This window comes from Heptranchias perlo, chromosome 9 (assembly GCF_035084215.1).
Source record: "Heptranchias perlo isolate sHepPer1 chromosome 9, sHepPer1.hap1, whole genome shotgun sequence".
NCBI lineage: Eukaryota > Metazoa > Chordata > Chondrichthyes > Hexanchiformes > Hexanchidae > Heptranchias > Heptranchias perlo.
This window is the reverse complement of record NC_090333.1, coordinates 11,708,297-11,734,172: the sequence shown is the minus strand read 5'-3', so window position 1 is coordinate 11,734,172 and position 25,876 is coordinate 11,708,297. Positions and strand designations below refer to the sequence as shown.

The following is a 25,876-nucleotide window of genomic DNA, read 5'->3' as shown; positions in this document are numbered from 1 at the left end:
TAGTCCCACTCCCCCTGCTCTTTCCCCCTTAGTCCTACAAATTTATCCTTTTCAAGTATTTATCCAATTCTCTTTTGAAAGTTACTACTGAACCTGCTTCCAGCCCCCACTCTCCAAGCTGGCTGCACTCAGGTAAACCAAGCTTAGGGATGGCCTGCTAGGCCCAACCAAGATGGTAAGCAACTTAGCTGAATGTAGAGCTGGGAGGAGCAGGAGTGCTCCTCCGACTCCACATTAAAGGAACTGATCACCTTGGACCACCTTATCCACTGTGCTACTGAAACACCCTATTCATTACACCTTGGGTCAGGCTATCTACTGCGCTTCTGAGCCACCCTGTCCATTACAACATGGAGCCACCTTGCCCATTACAACATGGAACCATCCTGCCCATTACAAGATGGAGCCACCCTGTCCATTACCACATGGAACCACCTTGCCCATTACAACATGGAACCACCTTGCCCATTACAACATGGAACCATCCTGCCCATTACAAGATGGAGCCACCCTGTCCATTACCACATGGAACCACCTTGCCCATTACAACATGGAGCCAACCTGCCCATTACAACATGGAGTCACCCTGCCCATTACAACATGGAACCACCTTACCCATTACAACATGGAACCACTTTGCCCATTACAACATGGAACCACTTTGCCCATTACAACAGGGAGCCACCCTGCCCATTACAACATGGAGCCACCCTGCCCATTACATCATAGAACCACCCTGCCCATTACAACTTGGAACCACCCTGCCCTTAACAATCTGGGCTCATGCCTGAAGAATGGCTAGAATCATAGAAAGGTTACAGCATGGAGGGAGGCCATTTGACCCATCGAGTCCGTACCGGTTCTATGCAAGAGCAATCCAGCTAGTCCCACTCCCCTGCCCTTTCCCTGTTGCCATGCAAATTTTTTCCATTCAAGTACCTATCGAGTTGAAGGCCATGATTGAATCTGCCTCCACCACCCCCTCAGGCAGGGCATTCCAGATCCTAACCACTCGTTGTGTAAAAAAGCTTTTCCTCATATCACCTTAGGTTCTTTTGCCAATCACCTTAAGTCTATGTCCTCTGGTTCTTGACCCTGCCGCCAAAGGGAACAGTTTCTCTCTATCTACTCTGTCTAGACCCTTCATGATTTTGAATACCTCTATCAAATCTCCTCCCAACCGTCTCTGGTCCTTTATGAAAACAACCCCAACTTCTCCAGTCTATCCACGTAACTAAAGTCTCTCATTCCTGGAATCTTTCTAGTAAATCTTGTAGTGATACTTGTACAAAGTATCAGAGGTGCATCAGTACCTGTGAAATTAAACCTCAGCGAGCGTTGGTGCTCCTTCAGGAAAGGAGAGGAGAAAAATGGAGGAAGAAAATAACTGGTTCACAACATGTAGCTTCAAACAAAAGCAAGGAAAGACCGATAAACAGAAGTAATGGGACCTGAATTAATTCCCTTCTCCAGGAGTCTGCATGCAGAGGAGATGTTTTTAGCTGAATTATATCGTTGTCAGTTTTAGAACAGGGGCTATTCATCACAGGGGATTAATAAGCTTGCACTGTTCACAGGTGTGCGGAGCTATGTCCTCACTTGTTAGTTTCGATGGCCAGCTGATCACTGGGTGTATCTTATTTAGCGTGAAGGAGTAATTGGGAGCAGAGGCTTTTCTTGCAGTTGATGGTTGTATTGTATTTTCAGACATAACCTCTTTCTACTCCTGGACATCTAAGGAACTGTCATTATTTTTCAGCGAAATTTAGAAAGTGGTCGTAAGCCTGAGTTATACGCCAAGCTAACCTGAAAGTACGATTCATACAAGTCAGCCTTGGATGAAGATGGTCCTTCCGCCTGTTTGATCCCGTCCTCCCAGAATACCAAACCCGACACTCTTCCCATTACAGCAGCTACCTGTTTCTTCAAGGAGGTCTGTGGCCTGGTCCCAACCAACTTGACCAGGACACAGACCTAAAACCTTTGAATAGCGCAAGCTGCCAGGAGCCCAGTGCCCTGTCCATTGTGCTATCGAGTCACTCTATCTCTTGAATCACACAGCCACCCTGTCCATTGTGCTATTGAGTCACTCTATCTCTTGAATCACACAGCCACCCTGTCCAATGTGCTATTGAGTCACTCTATCTCTTGAATCACACAGCCACCCTGTCCATTGTGCTATTGAGTCACTCTATCTCTTGAATCACACAGCCACCCTGTCCATTGTGCTATTGAGTCACTCTATCTCTTGAATCACACAGCCACCCTGTCCATTGTGCTATTGAGTCACTCTATCTCTTGAATCACACAGCCACCCTGTCCATTGTGCTATTGAGTCACTCTATCTCTTGAATCACACAGCCACCCTGTCCAATGTGCTATTGAGTCACTCTATCTCTTGAATCACATAGCCACCCTGTCCATTGTGCTAACGAGTCACTCTATCTCTTGAATCACACAGCCACCCTGTCCATTGTGCTATTGAGTCACTCTATCTCTTGAATCACACAGCCACCCTGTCCATTGTGCTATTGAGTCACTCTATCTCTTGAATCACACAGCCACCCTGTCCAATGTGCTATTGAGTCACTCTATCTCTTGAATCACATAGCCACCCTGTCCATTGTGCTAACGAGTCACTCTATCTCTTGAATCACACAGCCACCCTGTCCATTGTGCTATTGAATCACTCTATCTCTTGAATCACACAGCCACCCTGTCCAATGTGCTATTGAGTCACTCTACCTCTTGAATCACACAGCCACACTGTCCATTGTGCTATTGAGATACTATATCTTAAACCAAACAGCTGTCTTGTCCACTGTGGTATCAAGTTACTCTATCTTTTGCACCTCACAGCTCCCCTGTCCATTGTGCTATCCAGTCACTCTATCTCTCGTACCTCACAGCTCCCCTATCCATGATGCTATCAAGTCAGTCTATCCCTTAAATCACACAGCTTCCCTGTCCATTGTATTGCAAAGCCACCCATTGCACTATGGCTTTGTTCATTACACCTTGAACTACCTTGTCCATTGTGCTGTGGAGCCATCCTGTTCATTGCACTATGGAGCCACCCTGTCCAGTGTGCTACTGAGTCACCCTATCCGTTAAATCATGAACTACCATATCTATTGGACACTGGGGCTGCTCTGTCCATTGTGCTATAGAGCAATCCTGTCCATTAGATCCTGGAATCACCCTATCCATTGAGCCTTGGAGTAACTCTATCCAGTGTGCTAGAGAACCAACCTATCCACTGCACCTTGGGACTACCTTATCCATTACAACATGGGGCTATCCTATCGATTGTACCATGTGATTACCCGATTCATTGTACCATGTGACTACCCTATCGATTGTACCATGTGATTACTCTATTCATTGTACCATGAGATTACCCTATTTATTGTACCATGTGATTACCCTATTTATTGTACCATGTGATTACCCTATTCATTGTATCATGTGATTACCCTGTTCATTGTATCATGGGATTACCCTATCCATTGTACTGTGGGATTACCCTATCCATTGTATCATGGGATTACCCTATCCATTGTACCATGGGATTACCCTATTCATTGTACTGTGGGATTACCCTATTCATTGTACTGTGGGATTACCCTATTCATTGTATCATGGGACAACACTATTCATTGTATCATGGGACTACCCTATCCATTGTACCATGAGATTACCCTATCCATTGCAGTATGGGATAACCCTATTTATTGTACCATGGGATTACCCTATCCATTATACCATGGGACTACCCTATCCATTTTAATATGGGATTATCCTATCGATTGTACCATGGACTACCCTATCTATTGCAGTATGGGATTATCTTATCTGTCACACCAAGGGGCTACCCTATCTATTGTACCATGGGACTACCCTATCTTTTTCAGTATGGGATCACCCTATCGATTGTACCATGGGACTACCCTATCTTTTTCAGTAAGGGATTACCCTATCGATTGTACCATGGGACTACCCTATCCATTGCAATATGGGGCCACCCTATCTGTTGTGCTATAGGGCCAGCTCAAATGTAAACTGTAATAATACACTGCCTATACTGATTACATGAGTATATTCAGATCACTTACGAAGATTCAATATTTCATAACAGAAATGTTGGGGGCGTGGCAGAGAAGAAGTTTCCTAACAATAAGATAACCCCTAAAACTGGATTAATGAACAAAGTTTCATAATAAAATTTATAACTGAGCTTCAATTGAATGATTGCTGGTTTCAAACTTACCTAATATTTTCATAGCAGCTCACTTCTGGTTTCAACATGGAAGTGTGCCGGAATACTTTGTAAATAATGACTCCAAATGCCAGTAGATTAACCTGTAAAATAAGAATGGACTTGGTAAGACAAACTAGAGAGTGCGAGACAGACAGAGAGACGCTAAGAGACAGAATGTGAGAGACAGGGAGCGAGATAGACATGGAGAGAGACAGAGAGAAATAGAGAGAGACAAGGAGAGAGAGAGAGATAGACAGGGAGCGAGATAGACATGGAGAGAGACAGAGAGAAATAGAGAGAGACTAGGGGAGAGAGAGAGATAGACAGGGAGCGAGATAGACATGGAGAGAGACAGAGAGAACTAGGGAGAGACTAGGGGAGAGAGAGATAGACAGGGAGTGAGATTGACAGAGGGAGAGAGAGACAGACAGCAGGAGGGAGAAACGCACAGAGTGATTGAGAGAGACGGAGCAAGATAGACAACAAGGCAGAGAGAGAGAGATATGGCGAGAGAGACTAGGGGATCCAAACAGGGACAAAGATAGCTAGAGGGAGAGAGACAGAGCAAAATAGGATGAGAAAGACACAGATACGGTGAGAGACAGGGAGCAAAATAGAGCAACAGAAAGAGGCAGAGACAGGGAGAAAGAGACAGAGATAGATGGGGGAGAGAGAGTGAGAGGAAGGAGTGAAATACAAAGGGAGAGAAAGGGACAGAGGGGGTGGTGGAGGCAGATTCAATCGTGGCTTTCAAAAGGGATTTTGATAAGTACTTGAAGGGAAAACATTTGCAGGGTTACGGGGATTGGACGGGGGAGTGTGACTAGCTGCATTGCTCTTGCAGAGAGCTGGCACGGACTCGAGGGGCTGAATGGCCTCCTTCCATGTTGTAATCATTCTCCGATATATCCATTGCTTTGGTCACCGTCCTGGACTAGCTGTCCTGGTGCAGAGCTTCCTGCGATGGGAGCGCATACCGAGGTTTTGGCTGCAGTTAGCGTTTCCCACATGACTTTCCCGATTTGTCCTCCCAGCATGTAAATCTCTGGGCCACGAGTGCTAATCCAGTGTATAATGGCATCCTCAACAGGGTCTCTCCGAACACATTTATGATACAGTTATACAGAGCAGCCAGGGCATTTCCTCCTCGCCCCCCCACCGCGCCACAATATCTGATATTTCGCTAACTCGATAGGGAACATTTTCATGTCCTGCATTTGGATGTTGCACGGGGCAGAGATGAAAACTGGGCGAGGAGGAATCACATGCCCACAAAGGAGCCTGCCTGGGTGAATTAACAGGCTTGTCAATGGATGTAAATATTGAAACTGGAATAACACCCAGCTCGCCCTCAGTGTGTGTGTGCGGCATAGGACAATTATTATATCCATATACGGAAAGTCACAAGGTGGGCTGTCACCAAGAGTTCCACAACACTACTTTCAAGTAAACATTTCTTAGGTGCCAGGTGGACTCAATTAAAAGCTAAGCGGGTGTTGTGCAACAATTCTGGTACATTGCATGAAATATTAGGTTAATACTGAAATAATTAAGCTCTGTAATTGTTTGCCAGGGATACTGATTAAAATAAATGGTGCCAGTTATAACTTGGGTGAGACAGTAAAGACGCCGCCAGGTGTGTTCAAATTAACAAACACCATCCAAAACACATGGAGTGTTTAATGGGCCAGAACTCTAGACAACGCACAGGTGTACTAAAGACAGACTTAAGTCTACACAGCACCTTATCCCCTCTCTCAAAAAAACACTTCTCAAAAGCACGGTGAACTACTTTGCAAGGCGCTCTCATGTAGGCTATTGTGGAAGCCATTTTGGGGACAGCAAGATCACACAAGCCCAGAGCCGGGGCAGAAGCAAAAGGCTAACCAGGAAAATTTAAGTGGGCTCGGAAATTGGGACATTTGTGGTGCATATATATTATTTCTCTTGTTGTGGAGGGATCTGAAATTAGTTGGATTAAGGTGAGATTTGATTACGGGGGTGACATCAGACCTCTTTCCGCACGTTTTCAGGGCGGAAAACAGGTGCAAGGAGGTCCAATTTAGGAGCCAATCACCCGCGCCCGAAAAGTGTCGGAAAGACGTCTGACACCATATTGGTTTGGGCGTTGTACAGGGGTCCCTGGTTGCCACCTAAAATAGGTGTTAGGCCCCTTGAATATGCAAATAAAAGGCCTTTCACCTGTTTTAGGCCCCAAACCAGAAATTGGTTTGCAAGCAGCAAGATTACCTGGTGTACACGCAGCCTAACCAATGGTTCTTAAAGAGGCCCGTGGAGGCCGCCACTAAAAAGGTAGGTTTTTTAAAAAAAAATGCTTACCTTAATGTCGAGATAGCAGAAGCAGAAATGCTCCTCCTGGCTCCAAATTAGAACTGCCAGTTGCTGCCGGTCACAGTTTGCCCCCTCTCCCGATATCCTCCCCCCCCCCCCCACCCTCCAGACTCATCTTAGGACCCTCGGCTGGCGTCCCAGCTGACTGATCCTGTTATCCCCCAACCCCCGCGACGGGAGAGCTTCCTCTGGGCCCGGATCTCTCATCCGCAGATCACCAGTACTATACCAGTGAGGCCTTGTGGTCAATTTGTCGTGGTCCCGCTGCCGGCCTTGTTAGGCGTGTGCTGCACAGCGGATTGCGCCCCTTACTGGGATGGGGTCCAATTTCTAAGCACGACATCTTTTACTCTGTATGTTCACAGGCTATTTGTAACATAAAGCAGCTTAACGATTTGGATCTGGCCTTGTCTCACGAAAGTGTTTCAGTCCGCTTCATCCTAGGGGCACACTCCTGAACGTAAGATGCTCGGACCGCTTATGGGAATGACCAGTGCCGCTGAACCTGAGAGAATAGCTAAGGCAGACCTGAAATTTGTTTTAGGCAGAGTAGCATTGAGTAAAAGAAATAAAGAAAGAACTAGCATTTATATAGCACCTTTCATGACTTCAAGACTTCCCAAAGCGCTTTACAACCAATTAAATACTTTTTGAAGTGTAGTCACTGTTGTAATGTAGGAAACGCAGCTGCCAATTTGTGCACAGCAAGGTCCCACAAACAGCAATGTGATAATGACCAGATAATCTATTTTTGGTGATGTTGGTTGAGGGATAAATATTGTCCAGGACACCAAGGAGAACTCTCCTGCTCTTCTTCGAATAGTGCCATGGGATCTTTCACGTCCACCTGAGAGGGCAGACGGGGCCTCGGTTTAACGTCTCATCTGAAAGACAGATATGAAGGCAAGGAAGTGGTGCGAGATTTGTACAAGGCATTGGTTAGGCCCCAGTTGAGATATTGTGTGCCGTTTCAGGCCCCTCATTATAGGGAGGATATTAGAGCCATGGAAAAGTGACAGTGGAGCGCCATTAGAATGATACCAGGAATGAGGGGGTATAGTTATGAGAAAATGTTTACAAAAGTGAAGGTCTTTTTCGCTGGAACAGAAAAGGCGAAAAAGGGATTTAATAGAGATCTTCAAAATTATGATATATTTTGAGAGGGCAAAAAGCGGAAGATAGTTTGCACCGATTGGTAAATCCGTAACCAGGAGGCACACGGCAGGCATTTCCATGGGTCGTCTCTCTCTTTTGACCGCGGAGTGGGAGAAATTTACCCCACAGGCTCGGAATTGTCACGAGAAGAATGAAGGGGGAAGTGAGAAGAAATGTTTTCACACAGAGGGAGTCATTAGAACAGGTGACTGGTGAGACAGACACGATAACATCATTTCATAGAATCGTAGAATCTGACAGCACAGAAGGAGGCCATTTGGCCCGTCGTGCCTGTGCCGGCTCTTGGAAAGAGCTGTCCATTTTGGTCCCACATCCCAGCTTTTTACCCCTAACCCTGAAAATGAGTCCTCTTCAAGCACATGACCAATTGCTTTCTGAAAGTTCCTGTGGAATCTGCTTCCACCACCCTTTCAGGTAGTGTATTCCAGGTTATAAAAACCCTCGGTGTGAAATAATGTCTCCTCATTTTCCCTCTAGTTCTTTTGCCGATTATTTTAAATCTATGACCTCTGTTTACCGACCCACTTGCCAGAGGAAACTAATCTAATCTATCAAAACCCCTCATATTAGGACCCCCTTTAATCTTCTCTGCTCTAATGAGAACATCCACAGCTTCTTTAATCTCGCCACATAAGTCCCTCATCCCTGGTGTCATCCTGGAGAACCTCCTCCATACCCTCTCCAAGGCTTTGACATCCTTCCTAAAGTGTGAAGCCCAAAATTGTATACAATTTAAAGGGGAATTGGATATGTATTTGAAAGGGAAGAACATAAAAGGGGATGGGAAAGGGCAGGGAAAACTCCAGTTGAGCTAGCACAGGTCCGATGGGCCAATCGGTCTCCTGTGCTGTAGTGTCTGAGATTCTAGTCAAATGAAAAGTTCCAGAATCAACTTAATAAAACTATTGTTTCGAATAATTCTTCTCAAAACATGCTGACGTCCACCTTGAATTCAGAATCTATTCTAATGATACAGGGAACATTTACAATATGAGGAGTTCATTAGTTATCTGAACAAATTACAACAGAGTGCAATGATGGATGACTGTTTGCATTTTAGATTAAGGAAAATGGGATGGGGGAATTCTTGAACAATTAATGATGCAAAAACACAGAAAGGTTTGAAATCATCTGGGCCATAAAATTACACTGTACGAATGTTTAACACATTCACGTGCAATTCTTTTGTCCACTATTTTAACAGAGATGTTAAGCATTTAGTTTGCTTTGCTTAATTTCAAAAACCCAAGATTAAGAGTGATAATAACACTTGACAGAATGCAAACTACTTTTTTTACAAATGAATAGTGGCCCCAAATGAACAGTAGCCATTCCCTGCTTGTAATCATGCAAGATCTTTAAAGCAATAATGTAGTGCCTTGAAACAGTGCAAAAGGTGTGACAGAGGAACCATCACAGATGCTCCATGAAACCGATTCATTCTTAATTCCTATTAACCCTAATTACAAATTCAGATTCCAGATTACCTCAAGTATTTTTTTAAAACTTGTCCTCAAGATACGGATAAAGCCAGCCTTATCTACCCCCTCTGGTAGAGCATTCCATGCTTCTACTACTTTCTGTATCAAGACATATTATTGATGAGGGACTTCAGTTACATGGAGAGGCTGGAGAAGCTGGGATTGTTCTCCTTATAGCAGAGAAGGTTAAGGGGAGATTTAATAGAGTTGTTCAAAATCATGAGGGGTTTTGATAGAGTAGATAGGGAGAAACTGTTTCCACTGGCAGGAGGGTTGGTAACCAAAGGACACAGATTTAAGATAATTGACAAAAGAACCAGAGGGGGGATGAGGAGAATTTTTTTTACGCAGCGAGTTGTAACCCGAAAGGCCGGTGGAAGCAGATTCAATAGTAACTTTCAAAAGGGAATTGGATAAATACTTGAAAAGGGGAAATGTGCAGGGCTATGGGTGAAGACAAGAGAGTGGAACTAATTGGATAGCTCTTTCACAGAGTCGGCACTGGCACGATGGGTCGAATGACCTCCGTCTGTGCTGTAAGATTCTATGATTACTTCATCTAACCCTATCAGCAGACCCTTCTATTCCTCTCTTCCTCATGCACTTTTATAGCTTCCCCTTAAATACATCTATGCTATTCGCCTCAACTACTCCATGTGGTAGCAAGTTACACATCCCAACCACTCTCTGGGTAAAGAAGTTTCTCCTGAATTTCTTATTGGATTTATTAGTGACTCTCACAAGAGGACACATCTTCTCTATCGAACCCTTTCATAATTTTAAAGAACTCTATCAGGTCACCCCTCAGCCTTCCCTTTTCTAGAGAAAAAAAGCCCCAGCCTGTTCAGTCTTCCAAATAGCCCCAACAAACTTAGAAACAAAATGACAGAACTGAACAGAGGTGAGACGCTTTTACGTTTCACCCAAACACTCCCTTTTTGTCTTATTTAGTGGATTATTTGGTACTGATACATTAGAGACTGGTCTCTGTGGAGTGTGATGCACAGTCAGCAGACTCAAGTCATACTGCCAGCTGTGCCTCGCATTGAGCCCAACGACAGAGGATCTTTACATTCCTACTCTTTGGCTGGTTACTGTCTTCTAATACTAAATGGTTCAAACAAAAGTTTAGAAAGTGCTCAGTGTTATGTCCGATAAAGTTGGTACGTTAATATCATGACTGCTTTTACTTCAGACTCTCAGGAACATTCCCTCCAGATATAACATTCAGTATAAGAGACCTTGGAGTGTAATTGCTGCAGTACAGTTGCTCCCATCAGGGGGCACTCTAGTGCTCAATTACAATCTGCAAGTACAATACATAAATCACTCAGGTGGTCCTGGATCCCTATGCACTTTATAAACTTGGCTTTGAACTGGGCCAAAGCAAAATTAATATTTCTGACCTATTACACAGCAAGCCCAAAGCTTCTTTGATTTTCCTTGATTGATTTATCCTTCCCCCATTATTTTCTGTCTCCTTACTCTCTTTTCATTAGTGCCGATTTGTTCTACACCCCCCATGTGATCTATAAAACTGCTTCCCAACACATCACAGAATATTTTTGGTCTTGCCTCTGCTCATGATGTTAAGTTGCATCTCACGCTGTGTCATCGTTTAAAAAAAAAAAAATTCTCAGGATGTGGGAAGGCCGCCATCTATCGCCCATTCCGAGTGGCCCTGTGAACACGGTGGTGAGCCGTCTTCTGTTTCATACAACTGAGTGGCTTGCTAGGGCACTTAAGAGTCAACCACATTGGCGTGGGACTGGAGTCACCTACAGGTCAGACTGGGAAAGGAAGGTTTCCTTCCCTAAAAGACTTTAGTGAACCAGTTTGTGCTTTTTACAACAATCTGACAGCTTCATGGTCACTTTTACTGATACTAGCTTTTTATTTTCAAGATTTCTTTTTCAAACCAAAGTCAACTTCTCAAACTGCTGCGGTGGGATTTGAATTCAAGGTTTCTGGATTACTAGGCCACTAACATAATCACTGCTGTTGTGTGTGGGTGTGCAGTGCTAGCAGTGGGTTGCTGAGCTGATACGTCGATGTGCTTAAAGCCAAGAGGGGTGAGCTCATCCCAACCCTCCAAGAACTGGTCCCACATCACTTGGGCCTCACAACAGGCTCAGTATAACTCCAGCCCAGTGCAACGTTACGTTTCATAGAATCATAGAATCATAGAAGTTACAACATGGAAACAGGCCCTTCGGCCCAACATGTCCATGTCGCCCAGTTTATACCACTAAGCTAGTCCCAATTGCCTGCACTTGGCCCATATCCCTCTATACCCATCTTACCCATGTAACTGTCCAAATGCTTTTTAAAAGACAAAATTGTACCCGCCTCTACTACTGCATCTGGCAGCTCGTTCCAGACACTCACCACCCTTTGAGTGAAAAAATTGCCCCTCTGGACCCTTTTGTATCTCTCCCCTCTCACCTTAAATCTATGTCCCCTCATTATATCCCCGGTAGCATCCTAGTAAATCTTTTCTGCACTCTTTCTAGTTTAATAATATCCTTTCTATAATAGGGTGACCAGAACTGTACACAGTATTCCAAGTGTAGCCTTACTAATGTCTTGTACAACTTCAACAAGACATCCCAACTCCTGTATTCAATGTTCTGACCAATGAAACCAAGCATGCCGAATGCCTTCTTCACCACCCTATCCACCTGTGACTCCACTTTCAAGGAGCTATGAACCTGTACTCCTAGATCTCTTTGTTCTATAACTCTCCCCAACGCCCTATTCAAAAAAAGGTCTTGGCCGCACTTTCCTATTCTTAAAAAACTAATGGGCTAGGGGAGTTGTCAATTGAGCTCACTGCAAGGCACAGACAGCAACAACAATAACTTGCATTTATATAGCGCCTTTAACGTAGTGAAACTTCTCAAGGCACTTCACAGGAGCGTTATCAGAGAAAATGTGACACCGAGCCACATAAGGAGATATTAGGACAGATGGCCAAAAACTTGGTCAAAGAGAAAGGTTTTAAGGAGCGTCTTAAAAGAGGAAAGAGAGGTAGAGAGGTTTAGGGAAGGAATTCCAGAGCTTGGAGCTTAGATGACTGAAGGCACGGCTGCCAATGGTGGGGTGAAGGAAATCGGGGATGCGCAAGAGGCCAGAATTGGAGGAACGCAGAGATCTCGGAGGGTTGTAGGGCTGGAGGAGGTTACTGAGATAGGGAGGGGCGAGGCCATGGAGGGAGTTGAACAAAAGGATGAGAATTTTAAATTCGAGGCATTGCCGGACCGGGAACCAATGTAGGTCAGTGAGCACGGGGTGAGGGATGAACGGGACTTGGTGTGAGTAACCACACGGGCAGCAGAATTTTGGACGAGCTCAAGTTTACGGAGGGTGGAAGATGGGAGGCCGGCCAGGAGATCATTGGAATAGTCGAGTCTGCAAGTAACAAAAGCATGGATGAGGGTTTTAGCAGCAGATGGGCTGAGGCAGGGGCAGAGACGGGCAATGTTACGGAGGTGGAAGTAGGCGGTCTTGGTGATGGAGAGGATATAGATGTGGCCGACAGACGTATAACTCAGGTCTGCTGGCTTTACGTCCCACATTACAGATACGGCTCTTAGACCGGTGTCTGCGACCAAGCCACTAGATCACCGTCCAGACGTAAATCGAAGGTTCATTTGGAGCCCTTTCTGTTTGATTTAGATTATTGCGTTAGAGTGAATATATTTTTGATGTCCGGACATAATCACAAGGTAATACAGAGCACCTTTGTGCTGCTCTCAAAGCCTTTTGCACATCCTTTTGTGAATAGCATACTAAACGCCGATCTGTTTGCTCTTCTAAAATGCGAACGAACAAGCTTTGAAAACGCTCTCCTTCAACGTAGCTTTCCATCTGCTGGGGGATTAATTTAGCTGCGGGTATAATATTTATGAGATGGAAAAGCAGCGCTGTCTGCAACATCAAACGAGAAAAGCGAGAGGCATACGTTCTTCTGCATTAATATGGATGGCTACAGCTGAAACATGTCAAGAGCTCGCACTAATTGTGGCTCCTTGTGACAGTGCCGAAAGTGCCGAGGTTTTTTGCTGGGTGTACCATGGGAAGATGTCACTTATCTTTGTCAAAGAGAGCTAATTATCACAGCGAGATTATGCTAAAAATACTCCACAGTTTTTTTAGCATGGTTAAAGCGGCAATATCAAACCGTAGAAACGTTTCCCCCTCTCCTAATTTCTTGCAGTTCATACAATAGAATTAAACCGAAGGTTCGTCATCTGTTTTGTCCTGGTGAAACCTCAATTATCCCCATTTAAGTCATTCAGTTTGACCCGTCTACAGTCCTCATTCAATGCGTGAAGCTTTTTTTTTGAGATGGGGGAAGTGTACAATCCCTCCATGGCCTCGCCCCTCCCTATCTCGGTAACCTCCTCTAGCCCTACAGTCCTCCGACGTCTCTGTGCTCCTCCAATTCTGGCCTCTTGCGCATCCTCGATTTTCATCGCTCCACAATTGGCGGCCGTACCTTCAGCTGCCTAGGCCCTAAGCTCTGGAATTCCCTCCCTAAACCTCTCCGCCTCTCCACCTCTCTCTCCTCCTTAAAGGCGCTCCTTAAAACCTACCTCTTTGACCAAGCTTTTGGTCACCTGTCCTAATATCTCCTTATGTGGCTTGGTGTTAAATTCTGTTTGATAACGCTCCTGTGAATTGCCTTAGGATGTTAAAGGCGCTTTATAAATGCAAATTATTGTTTTTGTATAATTGCAAGTATGATCTTATTCTTATTATGGCAACTAAAAGGTGAACGAAGCCTTGATTCTTTTAAAATCTCCACGAATACTTCACTAAAATCAGAGAAGGTTCTGACTTGTCCCAAGTATTACCTCTTTAAATTGAAAAGAAAGCCATTAACTTATAAGGGAAGCTAATTTAAAAAAATAATAATTTTAATATCAATGATGGGCCTGTAATATTCTTGGTAGAATGCAATATACTGCTCTATCGCCTGACATAAACTCATTCTGCACCAATTATTTCTTAGTGTTTCACATATTATCTAGGCTGGCATTGAGATGATCGTTCAATAGCAGATGTTTTGCCCAGAATGATGTCTCATCCTGTACAGATATGATTTAATTATAGTTTCGCTCAGGGGATTAGATGTTTCGTAAATTTTCAGTAAACAAGAGCAGGTACTACGAAACTGAAGCTTGCAAAGTTTTAATCAGCTGAAGTTTTCTTTTCTTAAGGTAAGGTAAAAAGATGAAGACGGATAAAGGGTAAAACTCTGAAGGGGAGCGGGGAGGGGGGAAATTCAACTCACGCCGGCTTCCGGCATGAACAGAGCGGTGCGATGTGAAGGAGGTTCCCAAAAGGAGGTCAAAATCGGGCCTCGAGTCCTCATCTGCGCAAAACCGGCGCGCTGCGGACTCCAGTCAAGGCCTTAGGAATTTTGCCCAGTTTTGGTAGCTGTCAACTGTGGCTCAGTGGGTAGCACTCTCACCTCTGAGGCATGTTGGTTGTGGGTTCAAGCCTGTGTACCAGAGGCTTGAGCATACAATGCAGGCTGACAATGCAGTACTGAGAGAGTACTGCACTATTGGAGGTGTTGTCTTCTGTTGGATGAAACCTTAAACTGCAGCCCAGTCTGCCCTTTCAGATGGGATGATATAAAAGATCCTATGGCATTTTTTCAAAGAAGAGCAGGGAGCTCTCCTAGGTGTGCTGGCCAATGTTTATCACTAAAACAACTTATCTGGTCATTATCACATTACTGTTTGTGGGACCTTGCTGTGCACAAATTGGCTGCCGCATTTCCTGCATTACAACAGTGACTACACTTCAAGAAAGTACTTTATTAGCTGTAAAGCATTTTGGGACTTCCAGAGGTCGTGAAAGACGCTGTATAAATGCAAGTCTTTCTTTTTAAAATCAATGTAAAAACAATTGCATTAAAGGCAGATTAAAACAGATTGAGCACCATTTACAGTATTGTAGATTCTCCTCCCTGTCCTGAGCACATTGAAAGAAAGAATTTGTATTTATATAGCACCTTCTCACATCTCTCAGAAATTCCCCAAAGTGCTTCACATACAATAAATTATTTGAAGGGATGAGGTGGTGGAGTGGTTTAATTACTGAACTAGTGACCCAGTGTGATTGTGAGTTCACAATCCCATTCTGCAAAATGTGAAATTGAATTCGATAATCTAGTCATTTGTGGGGTCATACCAGAAAAAATAACCACTAACCTTCTTCAGGAAAGATAACCTGCTACCTTTACCCAGTCTGCCCTACGTGTGACTCGAGTACTAAGCACTTGGGACATTTTACTATGTTAAAGGCGCTACATAAATGCAAGTTGTTGCTGCTGTACTATACCTTGTAGTTGACTCTTAATGCCTTGAGGGAAACTAGGGATGAGCAATAAATACTGCCTGGCCAATGTTGCCCATGATCCAAGAACAATTTTTTATAGAGTGTAGCTAATTAGGCAAACACTGCAGTCAATTTGCACCCAGTGAGATCCCACAAACAGCAATTGGATGAGTTACCAGTTAAGTGTTTTCTGGTGGTTTTGGAGGAATGCTGGTCAGACCTTCAGGAGAACTCCCTGCTCTTCTTCAAATGGTGCCTTGTGATCCTTAATATCTAGCTGACCCATCAGATGGGACCTTGGTTTAATATCTCATCTGAAGGATGGCACTTCTGATAGTGCAGCACTCCCTCAGTACTGCACTGGAGAGTCAGCCCAGATTATGTGCCCAAGTGCTCATGGAGTGAGACTTGTGGACTCACGATCTTCTGACTCAGAGATGAGAGTGTTACCAATTGAGCCAGGCTAACTGCAGTACAGGACAGGTGAACTTCAGAGACTCAATGGCATCTGAGACCTGCATTTTTCTGGGGCTAGTGCATTGGCATCAAGTCTCCAAGTTTAAACACGTGGACTCAGGTTCCTAACCGCAGTGAATTCATGACCTCAATGGGCCTTAATTTGGAGCAATGGAAGGAAGGAAGCTATACGGAGAACAACACATGGAGGCGCAATGGTCTTTGTTTCAGGGCTGCTCGCTAGGGCTCCAAGTGAAACTAAGACAATTTGGGTTATCAACCTGATCTCTACTTCTATTAATGTGAGGTCAACATCTGTTGGACATATCACTCCTTTAAGCTGGCTTCACTGTTGGTGCGTGAAACAAGAATCCGAACATATTAGACATACAGAGGAATATAGGAAAAGGAGTAGGCCATTCAGCCCCTTGTCCTGCTTTGCCATTCAATTAGATCTGTGCCTCAGCTTATTTTCTCACCTTTGCTCCATATCCCTTAAGAATATAAGAACATAAGAAACAGGAGCAGAAGTAGGCCATACGACCCCTCGAGCCTGCTCCACCATTCAACAAGATCATGGCTGATCTTCAACCTCAACTCCACTTTCCCGCCCGATCCCCATATCCCTTGATTCCCCTTGAGTCCAAAAATCTATCTATCTCAGCCTTGAATATACTTAACACCCACAACCCTCTGGGGTAGAGAATTCCAAAGATTTACAACCCTCTGAGTCACCTAACAAAAATCTATTGTTATCAGTCTTGAAAGCTCCAATTGTCCCAGCATCTACAGCCTTTTGGGGGAGAGAATTCCAGATCTCCACTATACTTTGTGTGGAAAAAGTGCTTGCTGATTTCCCTCCTATATAGCGTAGCTTGTATCCAGTAGCTCTGACAGCATTGGACAGACAAAGCCTAGTTGTGAGAGACTCTTTACTATTGTACTTCCAGCTATTTTGTTTTCAGATTTCCAGCATTCACACCGTTCCTTATCAAATCTCCTGATATTCGTCAGCAATCAGTTCTTCTACATATATAAGCGCAAAAACAACAGAGAGTAGGATGTCACAGTGTGACACATTTTGGTGATTCCATTTACAAAAGGTCGACTTCATAACTTTGGTTTGGGTTTTGATCTCAGCATGAGCGAGATATAACCAAGGCTTTCTTTTTTGGTTGATGGAATTGGAAAACCCTAATCCCTTCATCGCAGGCAAGTGATGGCGTTACAGTGAAAGTAGGAGGGGCATCAGTTAAGAAACTCTGTACAATTTCAGGATTTGGTTTGAAAAGTTCAAACTTACTAAAATGATTAAACACGCCGGCCCAAAAAAACTCCATATAAAGTTGTTTTCGGTGCTGAGCCAGCAGCTGTGGGAAAAGAATGAGAAAAGATGATTAGTAAGAAAATAACCACGACTATTTCTTTCTCCACATAGCCCGCCAATTTTCTCCTCTCCTCTCTTGATGACATTGGGGATAATTTTGCCAGTCCGCACGTCCAGTGAAGAGCTAAGCTCCGCGCACATTGGAAATTCAGCCGCGCACCGCCCACCATTTTCCATCCATGATGATGAAGGCGTGAGCAGTCCTCTGTGTCCTGCACGAGCCGCCATTCCACACGCGCGAGTTTAGACGGCGAGTGTTGGCAGGCTATGCGACCACAGTGGGCATCACAGCCAAGTCCGATCCTGTCGTTCCTCAACATACACACACACGCACACGCACGCATGCACTTGCTAGCACGGGATAGCAATCAAGAGTAGGAACCCTGGCTGGCTTGCCTCTTCCGTGCCCAGAGGCAATGAGGCTAATTGCTAATTGAAACTATCTAACTCAGTACAGGCCAGGAATCAAATGTTGGACCTTCTTAGTTTGTACGCTCAGGTATTCACTGTCATATCATGAGATCACAAGCCCGATGGGGACAACGAAGGCTATTTGGCCCATCTTAGCTTAGTCACATAGAAAGACTTACAGCCCTTGTAAACAGACCATCCAATTTTTTGCTAAATGATTCCATGGGGTTTTGCCTCACCTATTGTACCTTTAAGTCCCTCCTACGTATTTATTATTCTTTCTGTGAAGTAGAGCTTCTTGACATAGAATCAGACTATCATAGAACGGTTACAGCGCAGAAGGAGGCCATTGGGCCCATTGAGCCTGTGCCGGCTCTTTGTAAGAGCAATCCAGTTAGTCCCATTCCCCTGTGGCCCTGCAAATTTTTTACCTTCAATTATTTATCCAATTCCTTTTTGAAAGCCACCATTGAATTTTCTTCCACCACCCTTTCAGGCAGCGCATTCCAGATCATAACTAATCGCTGCGCAAAAAAGTTTTTCCTCATGTCGCCTTTGGTTTTTTTGCCAATCAACTTAAATCTGTGTTCTCAAGTTCTCGGCCCTTTTGCCAATGGGAATAGTTTCTCTTTATTTATTTTATCTAAATTTTTCATGATTTTGAACACCTCTATCCAATCTCCTCTTAACCTTCTCTGCTCTAAGGAGAACAACCCCAGCTTCTCCAGTCTATCCACGTAACTGAAGTCCCTCATCCCTGGAACCATTCCAGAGAAATGTTTTCTGCACCCTCTCTAAGACCTTCACATCCTTCCTAAAGTGCGGTGCCCAGAACTGGACACAATACTCCAGTTGTGGCCGAACCAGTGTTTTAGAAAGGTCCAACATAACTTCCTTGCTTTTGTACTCTATGCCTCCATTTATAACGCCCAGAATCCCGTATGCTTTTTTAACCGCTTTCTCAACCTGTCCTCGGTTAGAAATTAGAAGTTCATCAGTTTGAAGCTGCACCCCTGCCTCATCCTACAGTCTGTCTTAGTGTTCCAGATCTACCTTGTCTATACTGCTTGCTGAGGGTGATATTCATCCTGGGGAGGGGTAGTGCAAAATGGGCCATAGCGAATCGGCAGCCCCTTCTTACACCCCACCCGATTTTCTTTCCCGTCAAAGTCAAAAGCTGATTCGCTATGGCCTGTTTTGCCCGAGATGAATTTCACCCTCACTATTTTACGTATACCTCTATAAGGTCATCTCGCGATTGCCTCCATATCCAACTGTGCCACGGGAGGTGTGTGGGGGATGGGGGGGGAGTGCAGAGTAGTGACTAGCTGTCGTGATTCTCAAGGGACCTACATTGGCTCCGGGTCCTGGAATGCCTCGATTTTAAAATTCTCATCCTTGTTTTCAAATCCCTCCATGGCCTCGCCCCTCCCTATATCTGTAACCTCCTCCAGCCCTACAACCCTTCGAGATTTCTGCGCTCCACCAATTCTGGCCTCTTGCCCATCCCCGATTTTCATCGCTCCACCATTGGCGGTCGTGCCTTCATCTGCCTCGACCCTCAGCTCTGAAATTCCCTCCCTAAACCTCTCTGGCTCCCCTCCTTTAAGGTGCTCCTTAAAACCTATCTCTTTGACCAAGCTTTTAGTCACCTGTCCTAATATCTCCTTATGTGGCTCGGTTTCAAATTTAAGTCTGATAAAGCCCCTGTGAAGTGCCTTGGGAAGTTTTTACACTACGCTAAAGGCAAATACAAGTTGTTGTTGGTGTTGTTGACTCAACTCCTACTAAGTACTTACATTTTATCGGTGCCGTAATACTTGTAGCCAAGAATTGCCGAGATCCCCACGACAACGGACGGGCTGCCATAGCCGAAGATGTAAAAGTTCCTGTGCAGAAACCCTTTGTTGTAGATCACTCCGACGACTATCAGGTAAAGGTGGATGCCCTCGATGCACATCCAAGCAAAAGCAGCCAAGAAAAAGTAGTGAAGCAGTCCGGCTACAATGGAGCAGACGAGCTGCGGGGGTGGAAAGAAAAAAAGACACAAAGCACTTGAAATAAGACGTCAATGTTGCTTTCTGATATGCGTCATGAAGTTGCACCGTTTGGTCAACACCTTTGAGAAGAATATTCTCATGACTTATTCGCGTGGTGCAAAAAAGCAAAGTCAAACTCCCGCAGGGATACTGAATGGCACTCTCATGATGAATTATGCAAGTGCAATGCAAATCTGACTTTACTTCAATCAGTTTTAAACTCTCTTCTTTTTTTTAAAAAACTTTATTTTTAATATATTGCGCTTATCAAACTGAGGGATGTCAATGCCGGGGAACAGACTATTTTTTTCCATTTCGTATTCCCCACTGTCAACCTCAAGCAATCTCAGATCAAGTACAGCACTGTTAGATGAACAGTGATGCTCCCTTCACCCTGACACCCACGAGAGTGCCCCAGCCCCAACCGCGAGTGTGACAGTTTTTCACTTCTCACACCGGGCTTCCTGGGGCCTCCCTGAGTGAAGTTGGCCAATTTGCGGGGTACTTTCATGATCCATCGCTCCCCAACACGGAGTGGCTTTCGCAGGTTGAGAAATCACAGGCCTGAAGCCTGGGGTTTTAGTACCAATCTAAGCACAGTTTTCATCTACATCCACTGGGAATAGGGTTGAATCAGCCTGGATTAGCCCAATCTCATTTCACGTAGGATCCTTACAGCCAGTAGACGGAAGGGGTTTTCGTTTCTTCGACAGCATCTCCCAAACCCACGACCTCCACCACCTAGAAGGACAAGGGCAGCAGACACATGGGAACACCCCCCACATCACCTCCAAGATCCCCTCCAAGTCACACACCTGTCTGACTTGGACATAAATCACCGTTCCTTTATCGTCGCTAGGTCAAAATCCTGGTACTCCCTACCTAATGGCATTGTGGGAGCCCCTTCACCACATGGACTGCAGCGGTTACCATAGAATGGTTATGGCACGGAAGGAGGCCCATTGATTCCATGCCGGCTCTCTGCAAGAGCAATCCAGCTAGTCCCATTCCCCCGCCCTTTCCCCATAGACCTGCATATTTTTCCCTTCAAGTACTTATCCCGTTCCCCTTTGAAAGCCACAATTGAATCTGCCTCCACCACCCACTCAGCCAGTGCATTCCGGATCATAACTATTTGCTGTGTAAAAAAGTTTTTCCTCATGTCGCCTTTTGCCAATCATCTTAAATCTATGTGCCCTGGTTCTTGACCCTTCCACCAATGGGAACAGTTTCTCTCTATCTACTCTGTCCAGAATCTTCATGATTTTGAACACCTCTATCAAATCTCCTCTCAACCTTCTCTGCTCTAGGGAGAACAACTCCAGCTTCTCCAGTCTATCCACGTAACTGAAGTCTTTCATCCCTGGAACCATTCTAGTAAATCTCTTCTGCACCCTCTCTAAGGCCTTCACATCTTTCCTAAAGTGCAGTGCACAGAATTGAACACAATACTCCAGATGTGGCCGAACCAGTGTTTTCTAAAGGTTCATCGTAACTTCCTTACTTTTATACTCTATGCCTCTATTTATAAAGCCCAGGATCCTGCATGCTTTTTTAATCATTTTCTCAACCTGCCCTGCCACCTTCAATGATTTGTGCACATATACCCCCAGATTTCTCTGTTCCTGCACCCTTTTAGAATTGTACCTTTTAGTTTATGTTGCCTCTCCTCATTCTTCCTACCAAAATGTATCACTTTGCATTTCTCTGCATTAAATTACATCTGCCATGTGTCCGCCCATTCCACCAGCCTGTCTATGTCCTCTTGAAGTCTATTACTATTCTCCTCCCTGTTTACTACACTTCCAGGTTTTGTGTCACCTGCAAATTTTGAAATTGTGTCCTGTGCACCATAAGACCATAAGAAATAGGAGCAGGAGTAGGCCATTCGGCCCCTCAAGCCTGCTCCACCATTTAATGAGAACATGGCTGATCTGATTTTTACCTCAACTCCACTTTCCTGCCCTTTCCCCTCATCCTTTGAATACACCCAAGTCCAAGTCATTAATATATATCAAGAAAAGCAGTGGTCCTAGTATTGACCCCTGGGGAACACCACTATACACCTCCCTCCAGTCTGAAAAACAACCATTCACCACTACTCTCTGTTTCCTGTCACTTATAATTACATATCCATGCTGCCACTGCCCCTTTTATTCAATGTGCTTCAGCTTTGATGTCAAGCCCATTATATGGCACTTTATCAAACGCCTTTTGGAAGTCCATATACACCACATCAACCGCATTGTCCTCATCAACCCTTTCTGTTACTTCATCAAAAAGCTCAATCAAGTTAGTTAAATTTGATTTGCCTTCAAGAAGAAGGCCCACCACCACCTTCTCAAGGGCAACTAGGGATGGGCAATAAATGCCGGCCTTGCCAGCAATGCCCACGTCCCAAGAATGAATGAATACAAATTTCACCTGTCTGGGTTGGTTTTGCAGCACTGTTTATCACCCAATCCTCCAATACCAAATCATTTAAAAAAATGTATTTGAATAAAATGGCTGAGCTACCCACCGCCTAAATCAGTAGCAGCACTGATCTGTCAACCTCTTTTTACGAAGGAGCTTAATCATAGGTAGAGTTTGCTTAGTTTGGCTTTGTTGGGGATAGATCAATTGAAAATTTCAAAACTGAGACTGATCGATTTTTTGTTAGGTAAGGGTATTAAGGGATATGGAACCAAGGCGGATAGACGGAGTTAAGACACAGATCAGCCACGATCTAATTGGATGGTGGAACAGGCTCGAGGGGCTGAATGGCCCACTCCTATGTTCTTTTGTCTCCCTTATTCCCTTTTCCAGAGGACAGATGCCTCAGATTTCCCATACCCCTCTGCTCCTGTATTCATCCTTCACATCCACCAGCTAGGACAACAGAGGAGTAAACTTCTCCACAGGCCTGACACCAGCTCTACTCCGGTACCATGGAAGGCAATGAGGCTAAATTGCTACTTCAGTATTGTGCTTGGTGCCGTGCTTGTGTCTCCAGCTTCCGAAGGCAGCACCAGAATAAACTTGCCAGATTCACTAAAGGCTGGCGGCTGGGAAGACCCAGTACAAGAACATGTGTTCCCGACTGTTGGCTTTAGCTAATCAGGCAAGTTGACTTTGGTGTTGCCATCGGCTGCAAAGAGACCCATACACCGGGAGCCGGTGATACTGCCCTGGCACTAAACTCGATGCACAAGCAGCTAATGCCGTAATGTTGTGATCGTCAAAAGCATTCCACGTAACACTCAATATTCACCCACTCGACCACCGGAGCAATGTGGCTGCGGTATGTACCGTCTACAGGATGAACTGCATCAACTCACCAAGGTTTATTCAACCGCACCTCCCTCCCCTGCGACCTCTATCACCGAGAAGGACAAAGGCAGCAATGTCATGGGATGCCTGGGTCAAAACGTCTGGTCAAAAGCCTGGAACTCCCTACCTAACAGCGCTGTGGGAGAACCTTCACCACACGAACTGAAGCGGTTCAAGAAAGCGGCTCACCACCACCTTCTCAAGGGAAATTAGGGATGGGCAATAAATGCTGGCCTCGCCAGCGACGCCCACATTCCATGAATGAATAGGAAAAAACACCATCACCTCCCAAGTTCCCCTCCAAGTCACACACCATCCCGACCTGGACGTTTATCATTTTTTCTTCATCATTGCTGGCTCAATATCCCGGAATTCCCTATCTAGCACCACAGTAGGATCACCATCTCCGCAAAGATTCCAGCGGTTTAAGGAGCAGGCTCACCACCACCTTCTCAGGGCAATTAGGGATGGGCAATAAATGCAGCCTTGCCTGATTTGCCCAGATCCCGAGGACAAAATAAAAAGAAATTTAAGCTCAGCATGAGTTAACAAAGCTGCTCATTAGTTCCCCCAGTGGTCTGGGGATGATGTATGCAACTGAATGAAGCAGCGAGTCCCGGGTTTCATTCCTGGTCGCAGGGCATGGCTTAACTTCACCTGGGCTAGGGAAGGGGCAAATCAGCCAATGTTCATGCTCCTGGTTGGTGATCAGTGACTTCCCCACAAAAAAGTGCATACAGGTGGACGTAAGGAATGGCCTCGGTTGTGGAGACCCTCGTGGTAGAAGAGCCAACTCTCACTGCTTGGGCTTCCACATGGACAAGGCACCAGATGGTTTCTCGTACCCATGGCGTTGCACCCCAGTGCGGGGTGGATTTCGATCCGTACTGGCTGGGTGAGGAACAGAGAGGAAAATTGGAAGGTGGGGGGTCAGTGGGGGAACACACACCTGTAACAATTCCCTCTCTGCACTCCGCCCAGTCCGACATCTGCCTCTATGAGTCAGCGTCCACCGGGAGAAGAAAGGAAAACCATTTGATGGTAGACATGGATGGGGAGTTGGAGGCCCTGAATGGAATGATTTGAATCACTGCTTGGGAGAATAAATTTTCCTTCCTTACCTTATTGCTGTTCATGTTAATCCCAGTAAGAAACAGCAGTTCTGCGATAAACAGGCTGAAGCAGAGGTTCTTGTGAATGGTAGTCCTTGTACTTTGGATCTCACTGAAGAAGCAGAAGGTAAAGATGCACATTGACAGGCAGATCAAGGACACGATAATCCCCAGTTGGGTGATCCGTTTCAGGATATTATTATGAAGCACATCCTGCAAGGGTTTCAGAGGCAATAGCTTTAACACTTTAACAGATTTATTTTCTTCGTATATAATGTACACTAGAAAAACAAATGAGGAATAGAAAATATTCCACTTCTCCCCTTTCCAGCTCAGCAGACTAAAAGCAGAAAGACAGACTTGTATTTATATAGCGCCTTTCACAACCTCAGGACGCCTAAAGAGCTTTACAGCCAATGAAGTACTTTTAAAGTGTAGTCACTGTTGTAATGAGGGCAACACGGCAGCCAAGGTCCCATGAACAGCAATGTGATGATGACCAGATGATTTGTTTTTAGGTGTTGGTTGAGGGATAAATATTGGCCAGGACACTGTGGAGAACTTCCCTGCTCTTCTTCAAAATAGTGCCACAGGATCTTTTATGTCCACCTGAGAGGTCCATGATTTAACCTCCCATCTGTCTGACAGTGCAGCACTCCCTCAGCACTACAATGGAGTGTCAGCCTAGATTTTATGCTCAAAGTTCCTGGAGCAGGACTTGAACCCACAACTTTCATGACTCAGAAGCAAGAGTGCTACTACTGAACCACAGCTTATGCTACAATAAGTTAAAGTTGCTGTCCATGTATGTACATGAAATCATTTCTTCTACTTTGTGCTTCAGCTTTTCAAGTGCATAACAAAGCTAAATATCTTCTCTGGCTTGTTGAAGCTCCTGACACATAAGAACGGGAAAATTTTTAGCAACAGGAAAACACAATAATAAGCCCTACACAGGAACGGAGAGAATCTGAAAAGACTGACGTGCACCATCTCACCAGTCCTAAATTCAAGAAATCCTATATATTCCTCAGTCCCTTTCTCTGCCAGATAGATATCTGGTCAGTTCGCACTTGAACTTGCCATTTCATTTTCCAATATTTTGGAAATGGGAATTTTGGGAATGGGAACTGGAGGGTGGGAAATATTACACTCTGATCAAGAAAGAGGGAAAGGATAAAACAGGAAATAATCGGCCAATTAAATTTCTAGAGTCCGTACTACAGGATGGAGTTAGAGAGACAAAAAAAATTGTGAAAGGAATTTTACTTTAAATTGCAAGATCTTTACCAGAATGGAGGAAATGAGAGATCTCAGGTTGCATCTTTAAAAGTGGAAATATATATGGAACAGGTCATAAAATGGCAAATGGGATTCTGGGTTCTATATATAGGAGCACTAAATAAACAAAACAAGAAAGTGAGGTTTAATTAGGACAAGAGATGGTTAGGCAATATTTGGAGTATTAGGTGCAGTTCTGGGTACCCCAGTATAGGAAGGATATTATGGAAAAGGTACAGTGAAGATTCACCAGA

The 25,876-nt window shown here is 44.7% G+C and overlaps 1 protein-coding gene across 1 annotated transcript in view; it reads right to left on the bottom strand.

The window, feature by feature from the left end:
• adgrl4 (adhesion G protein-coupled receptor L4) overlaps positions 1-25,876 on the bottom strand; it is a 94,325-nt gene that overhangs the window by 12,264 nt on the left and 56,185 nt on the right. Inside the window, exons 10-13 of the mRNA XM_067989844.1 lie at positions 24,351-24,554; positions 19,678-19,898; positions 17,384-17,450; positions 4,271-4,362 (exon numbers count right to left, since the gene is read on the bottom strand). Of these exons, the coding sequence (XP_067845945.1) occupies positions 4,271-4,362; positions 17,384-17,450; positions 19,678-19,898; positions 24,351-24,554 (584 nt within the window). The remainder of the gene's footprint in view (positions 1-4,270; positions 4,363-17,383; positions 17,451-19,677; positions 19,899-24,350; positions 24,555-25,876) is intronic.